Source organism: Camelina sativa, chromosome 13 (assembly GCF_000633955.1).
Source record: "Camelina sativa cultivar DH55 chromosome 13, Cs, whole genome shotgun sequence".
NCBI classification, from domain to species: domain Eukaryota; kingdom Viridiplantae; phylum Streptophyta; class Magnoliopsida; order Brassicales; family Brassicaceae; genus Camelina; species Camelina sativa.
In genome coordinates this window covers 16,808,725-16,816,131 of record NC_025697.1, presented here as the reverse complement: position 1 = coordinate 16,816,131, position 7,407 = coordinate 16,808,725, and the positions used below count along the sequence as shown (strand labels likewise).

The following is a 7,407-nucleotide window of genomic DNA, read 5'->3' as shown; positions in this document are numbered from 1 at the left end:
AACAATGACGATCTGAAAGAAAGAATCGCTGAAGTAAGTTCTGCTTTCTGTATCGTATTTCTGCTACTGGTTTTGTACCAACTATTCCTTTGGTTCAGCTTGTATCGTCAACAGTCAACAGTAACAAGTTCCTGTTGTGGCTGTAATGTTGCGTATGGATTTCGTTAACTCATTTCATTTTAATATGTAGATGAATACAGATCTTCTGAAGGAAAAAACGGAAATGTTAGATGAGTATTTCAGCATTAACATTGACTCCAATGGAAATTTGTCAAGGCTTCCTGTCATACTCGACCAGTATACACCTGACATGGACCGCGTTCCCGAATTTTTACTATGCTTGGGAAATGATGTGAGTTCCGATACAATATGTATTATTAAATATCTACAATTTTGCTCCTGCTGAAATGTTACTGATCAGAGGAACAGTGGGTTCTAATGTAAACCTAACGTACTGTTTAGGTTGAGTGGGAAGATGAGAAGACTTGCTTTCAAGGAGTTTCTGCAGCTATTGGGAACTTTTACGCGATGCATCCTCCTCTTTTGCCAAACCCATCGGGTGACGGTATTCAGTTCTATACTAAGAGAAGTGAGAGCTCTCAAGATAATACAGATTTAGGTATGCAACTTTCTCAAGTGACCAATGTTTTCGCTTTTGGTTAACTGCAAATGAAAGGGATGAGAGCATCTAAACATTGTACTGTTTCAGGGGGTAACGTTGAGATGGAAGAAAATATTGATCAAGACCTTCTTTCAGATGCTGAAAACGCATGGGCACAACGTGAATGGTCTATCCAACACGTGTTGTTTCCGTCTATGAGATTGTTCTTGAAGCCACCAGCCGCCATGGCTTCAAATGGAACTTTTGTCAAGGTTATTGTTTCTCTCATTACTAGATGGAGCTTTACATTTACATTAAGTAAAAACTTTTCTCTGGAAAATCAAATCTCACAGACATTAATTACAGTTTTTTTTTACTGTTTTGCAGGTAGCATCCCTTGAAAAGCTGTACAAGATATTCGAACGATGCTAATTGAAACCGCTGATCGCAGATGGAACTTTTGATATTAGTAGGCTTCCATTTACTCTAACTATGTTTCTAGACTTCGAATGAAAACAAGAACCAATTTATGGTTAAACCAAACTGTGGCACACATGATGACCGAAACCATAATCATCAAACTCGACCTTTCTCTGTGACTTATCCTCATCGATTGAAAGGGAAGAATGTAAATAGATTAGAATTTCTATGGCATGAGGCGTTGGAATGACCGTTCACCAAAATGTTTGTCATTAGCTTGGGTAGTCTCTCGCATTAGATGGTCCCTGCCAAATGTGGACCGAATAGGAGCAGCTTGAAAAGAGAAAGAGAGAGACGTAGATATGGCTCGCCTGAGTGTTTGCCGTCCTTGAGTGAAGCCGCTTCTCTCATTTCCAACGCTTCCGCTCCTGTAGCCCTGTCTTGAACTCCTGGCTTGTGGTAATGCTATGTGGCTTCTCTTCATCAGATTCAGGCAAACCAGTTCTCTTTGCATCTCATCTGGTAACTGCAGTGTGAAACGATCTAGATTCTCACCGAGCCGAACCAATGAATGTCCGGTCGAGTGAGATCGAGGGAAGAATATATCAGCCTTATGCCAGCTCGACGATAACCCCGTAGATCTCGAGCGAGGTGTTCTACAGTTTGCATTGTTGTTCCATGTCACGCTACCTGTCAAGCTTATCTCACCAGGGGATTCACGAACGCCTCTCTCTGCATTTCCCATTTCAAGATCCGTGCTCAGAAATGGAAAGCTCTCGCCAGGTTTCATAGACAAGTTTGCACGACATACCGGACATGTGGACCGAGAAGAGAGCCACATGTCGATGCAGTTAGTATGGAAAGTGTGGCTACAAGGAGGCATCCAACGTAGCAACTCTTCGTCCTCAAACTCGCTTAGACAAATTGCACATTCAACTCCGCCTTTGCCTATCTTGAGCCCTTTAACATGTGAATAGAGGAAAGCCGGAAAGGACTCAATGACATCCTTGTCAAGCCCACGCCTCACTGTACTGTGCAATACTTCATGGCCTCCCGCCTCAATCTCTGCACTAAAAAATCCGTAGTGCAAGCAACAAACAACCAAAGCTAGTAAGAACATCGCTAGCAAAACGATTCCAATTACAGATTCCGCCGTGACTTTTTTTCCATTGGGATCTACTGATTCCAACTCTTCCTGGCAAGTTACGCAAGGAAGAAATTGGAAAGAGAAGAGCAGCAATAAAACATATAGTACAATCCGATGGCTTAGATCTCTTGTGAAGATAGTCATGATGTGAAGAACTCTTCTATTAATATCATGGTGGATCACTTGAGCTCCATGTCTCCCTACAGAGAGATGTAGAAGAAGTCGTCGTTCATTATGCAATACAAATCTGACTTGTAGATCAATAAGATATGCCCTTCACGACAACAAATATTGTATTCCTAATTAAAATGTTAGATTTGTTTTGGTCCGAATGATTGGTTTGGCTTTTTCCTCCAACCTTGACTTTAAGAAAGTCTTTATGTTCTTCGTAGACGCAAAACAAGCACAAGTTCCACTCAAGAGTCATGCCCTCTCTATTAACTTGTTGACTACGCAACAAGACTTTTGTTTTTCTTTTTCTTTTTTGTGAAATACGCAACAAGATTTTATCTGACAGTTTTGAACTAATCCTACTTGTTGACAACTGCAACAAGAAGACTAAAACAAATATATTATTTTATTCACAAAGGTAAAGCATGGAACATACAATGAAAAGTCCAAGGCTAACTCGATTAGGAACTACATCAGCACGACAGATAGGACACATGTCTATTGTCTACACAAATTAAACCTTATCTCGCATGAGGCGTTGGAACAACTGTTCACCCAAATCTTTGTTCTTGACTTGGGAAGTCTCTAGCACTAGATCGTCCCTGCCAATTGTGGACCGAACAGAAGATGCTTGAAAAGTGAAAGAGAGAGACTTAGATATGGCACGCGTAAGTGTTTGTTGTCCTTGAAAGAAACCGCTTCTCTCGCTCCCAACATACCCGTCCCTATAGCCCTTGTTAGATTGGGTTTGACAAAACACAACATTGCGCCTTTATTGGGCCAGACGAATATTAACATGGCAAAGGAGAACAAGAAGTCCATATCCACTCTCTTATATATTTACAAGGGAAGCAGAGATAGTGGAGGTAGGTGAAAGACAAACATAAAAAGTGTTCTAGAGAAGAGAGAGAAACAAGAGCTTCTCAAGCAAGCTTTCTTCTTCTTATTGTTGTGTTTTTTTTATCCTTGTTCTTCTTGTGTCAAAATCTGTAAACCAAGAACAACATCACAAGTTAGTGGTGTGTGTAACCTCTCTCGTATAGTGGAGCTTGGGAGCAAGAGTTCTCCCCCGAGACGTAGCGGTTTGAGGCCGTGAACTCGGTGATCAATTTTCTGTGTGTTATTTATTTTACAAGCAACCATTCATTACTCTTTAAACTTAACAAGTGGTATCAGAGCGCCAGGCTTGGTGTAAGGTTGCTAAAGAGGTTCAAGTCTAGGATTTCAGGGAGACTTACAAGATGAGTAACACTAGGGTGGAGGTGGACAGGTTTGATGGCACAAGTGACTTCTCCTTGTGGAAGGTCAGGATGTTGGCTCACTTTGGTTTCCTAGGGCTGAAAGAGATCTTGAGTGATGAACAGCTGCTAAAAGACCCACCTACTACAGAAGCGGAAACTACAACAGCTCAGAGAGACTCTCAAACGGGAACAAGCGGAGGTTCTGGACAGTCTCCAAGTATTGATCCTGTAAAGTTTGAAAAATCAGAGAAGGCCAAATATCTCATAGTACTAGACGTTGGAAATCAAGTACTAAGGAAGATCACACATTGTGAAACAGCAGCAACCATGTGGTCTACTCTAAACATGTTATATATGGAGACCTCTTTGCCTAATCACATCTACTCACAGCTTAAGTTCTATACTTTTAAGATGACAGATTCTAAGAGTATAGATGAAAATGTGGATGAATTTCTTAAGCTGGTTGCGGATCTAAACAACATTGGAGTAGATGTGACAGAAGAAGTTCAGGCTATATTGTTGTTGAGTTCATTATCTGACAGGTATGATCAACTCAAAGAGACCCTGAAGTATGGCAGATATATTTTGAGGTTGAATGACGTCATAGGGGCTGCAAAATCAAAGGAAAGAGAGCTTACAGAAAGTGGGAAGCTTCCAAGATCAGAGGCAGAAGGGTTGTATGTTGAGAGAAAAGATAGATCAGAGAACAGGTTCAACAACAACCAGGGGAGAGGAAGGTCTAGGAGCAGAGGCATGTCAAGACCGAGGCACAGCAAAACTGACACAAGCTGTTTCATTTGTGGTAAAGAAGGACAATGGAAAAGAGAATGTCCTGAGAGGAACACAAAGAAACCTACAACCTTGGTTAACATTGCAACTGAGCCTGTGCAGCCTTTGGTGTTAACAGTGAGCACTCAAGACTCTGGGAAGGAATGGGTTATGGACTCTGGTTGTACGCTTCACAGTACACCAGACAAAGAAGTCTTGTTTGACTTCAAGGAGTTCAGTGGAGGTAGAGTGCTACTGGCTGACAAAACTCATGGAAAAATAAAAGGAAGTGGGAAAATAAAAATTCAGAATCAAGATGGTTCTGTAGTGATACTCAAGGATGCAAAATACATTCCGGATGTAAGTAGGAATCTGATTTCTTATGGGATGTTAGAAGAATCAGGCTGCAAGTATAAGGGAAGTGATTTCATGTTCACTTCTACAAAGATAATAAAAAGGTGATATCAAGAAAATATCATGATGGGCTTTATTATCTTCAAGGCACAATTGTTAAGGGTGAAGTAAATGTGTCACAGGCTGAAATCGATGGTAAAGGTATTACTAAGGCTGAAGAAGGAGTGAGAAAGAAGAAGTTAAAGAAGGTTAATTTCAGCGTGAATTTAATTCAGGGACCTACTCCATATGGTTTTGAGAGAAGAGAATCATCAGCTCAAGGTAATGATTCATCCTCAACAGAAGAATTAGAAACTTCAGATGAGGTTAAGTCTGAAGAGAATGAAGAAAGTTCTGATGAACAGCCACCATTGAGAGATCACAATAAAGAGTGGACGTACTGTGATAATAAAATAAAGGATGAAAGGGTTTTGGTGGATAAAATAGAAAGTGTCAATGGGGAAGCAGAGCTGTCAGAAATTAGTTTGGTTCATGAAAGCTTAAGCGATAAAGTTGAAATAGATGTTAGTAGAGATGGAGCTAAGGGAGGTCTAGCTCTCTCACCGGAAAGTCAGGAAACGGAAGTTAAGGCTTTCAGGATTTCTGAAGCTAAAACACAGTTCATCAAAGGTTTGGTATCTAAAGGAGAGGTGGTCCTGAACAAGATACTAACTACTATTCATCCAACAGATTTTAAGACTCAAGCAGTACCTGGAAAGGATTTTCAAGTCTGCTATGATCTCCTTAACATCGCTTGAAGGGTGACACAGCTCCAGGTAACTCTACTATCGACATTGTAGGTGATGCTCATATATTTTACCCTGTTTTCCCTTAATATATTCACATCTTTTGCATCTTTTGCTATCCATTTTGACCATTATTGCATAGCTTTAGGACTGTTCTTGCATTAGAGTTTAGTTGCATTGCATTTGCATCTTTTCATGCATAAACAGGTGATTTTGGAGCTTAAGGAGCATGGAAGCAATGCTGAGGAGAAGTGAAGCAATCATGAGGAGAAAGCAAGAGAGCTAAGGCTGAAGAACCAAGGTCCGGAGTCCAACTCGACTGCCCACTCGACCAGACACTCGACCGTGTGCTGAGAGGGACTCGACCGAGTGGGAGGAGCACAAGAGGAGCCAACTCGACCGGTCACTCGACCGAGCACCAGGTCGAGTTGGTCGAGCCGCCTGGCTATTTTGTCTTTTAGCGTTTTTAGGGCTTCCACTACATTTTCTATATAAGGGCTTGTACCTGCAGCCACCAAAAGAGTCCAGCTTTTTAGAGAGTCAAAAACCTAGTTTTTACCTTTTTTAGAATTATTCCTTTTGCACTTTTATTTTCTTAGATCTTGTACTTCTTTTAAAAGGAGAAAAAGACTAAATTCTTCAATATTGTTGGTTTCATAACTTTCTTAATATTGAGAATTTGAGTTTGGTTCTTTCTTCAATATTGTAGATCTTTGATTTATCTTTCTAATGATGCAAGTTTCAGTATTTTCTGGGTTTATGACTTTGTTGTTCATTATGTGTGCTTGTGAGTAGTTGCTTAGGATCTTGAGGATGGGTTAGGCTGGGTTGTGTTTGAGGTTTGTTTGATTTGGTCAAGCTTGATTGTTGTAGATCTCTTCTAGGCTAGATGTTCTTAATGCTGATCCTATATCTGAGAGGGTAGGATCTGATTTCAAGCCTCTTAGCATCACACCAATGTCTAAGGAGCATAGATAAGGCTAGATCTAGAGACTATCATTAGGCTTGCTAAGAGATTAGAAGTCTTGTTTGATTTTTGACATATTGCTTAATGCCTGCTTGTGTAGATTCTTTACTTTGTGAGAACAAGTCTAGAGATGCATGAGTTTGATTGTTTCTTGCCATGAGAGTGGATTAAACATGTCTTAGAAATATATGTCTAGAGATTAGCTCAAGTTGTTTGAGATTTGTTGACCAAGTTAGATGACCTCAATCATAGTCCAGCCCATGAATCCCTCCTCAAGACCTTTCTTGTTTATTGATTTCTTAGCTTAAATCCTGTTGTTTGATCGTTGTTTGATTCGTTGTTTGATTCGTTGTTTGATTCGTTTTGGTATTGCTCTGTTTTTCTTGTGTTGCTCTGTTTTGCGTATTTGTCCAGCTCGACCATGCACTCGATCTACACTCGATCGAGTGCTTGCTCGAGTTCCAACCCAGAACTTGTGTTTATGATTTGTGTTTGTCCTGTTTCATTCTAGTTGCATTTCTGTTGCATTCATTTAGTATCTTGTTCATTACTTACCTTGCATTAGTTCAATACTTGCATTTCCATAGTTTCTATTTCTGTTTGTCATAATCATTCTGTTCCATTTGCATTTAGCTCCTAGTTCTTGTAGTTTTACTTTCTGCACTTTCCATTTCATCATAGGATTGTTAGTGACAAACAACCTTTACATCTGGCTTGACTTAGACTCATATGCACATCTTGATTGTTCACAAACACTCAGATTGGATTGACACCTCTTATACTACAACTGCATAAAGGGAATTGAAACACCCTGCCATCCATTCATTCATAAGTCATCATTCCATACATCATTCATCACCACCACAAAAAATATTTGTTTCAATTTGGCGCCGTTTCCCATTTGAATGTTTATTTGTGACATTTAGGATCATTATTAGTCTAAGATTAAGTTC

At 40.1% G+C, this 7,407-nt stretch overlaps 3 protein-coding genes across 4 annotated transcripts in view; 1 reads left to right on the top strand and 2 right to left on the bottom strand.

Moving 5' to 3' along the window:
- The window catches only part of LOC104736937 (DNA mismatch repair protein MLH1-like), a 5,783-nt gene extending 4,588 nt beyond the window's left edge, over window positions 1-1,195 (top strand). Inside the window, exons 14-16 of one of the 2 annotated variants that reach the window (XM_010457024.1) lie at window positions 463-619; window positions 710-873; window positions 989-1,195. In XM_010457024.1, coding sequence (XP_010455326.1) covers window positions 463-619; window positions 710-873; window positions 989-1,033 — 366 coding nt within the window. In that variant the 3' untranslated portion in view covers window positions 1,034-1,195. The remainder of the gene's footprint in view (window positions 1-462; window positions 620-709; window positions 874-988) is intronic. The other variant, XM_010457025.1, reaches the window with a different exon arrangement.
- On the bottom strand, window positions 1,244-2,477 carry LOC104736936 (putative RING-H2 finger protein ATL37). The gene has a single exon (XM_010457023.2). It carries the CDS (start codon window positions 2,310-2,312, stop codon window positions 1,248-1,250), a length of 1,065 nt encoding a protein of 354 aa, XP_010455325.1. The 5' UTR covers window positions 2,313-2,477; the 3' UTR covers window positions 1,244-1,247.
- LOC104738303 (putative RING-H2 finger protein ATL35) overlaps window positions 2,854-7,407 on the bottom strand; it is a 13,028-nt gene continuing 8,474 nt past the window's right edge. The window contains exon 4 of the mRNA XM_010458499.1: window positions 2,854-3,042. Within this exon, the coding sequence (XP_010456801.1) occupies window positions 2,854-3,042 (189 nt within the window). The remainder of the gene's footprint in view (window positions 3,043-7,407) is intronic.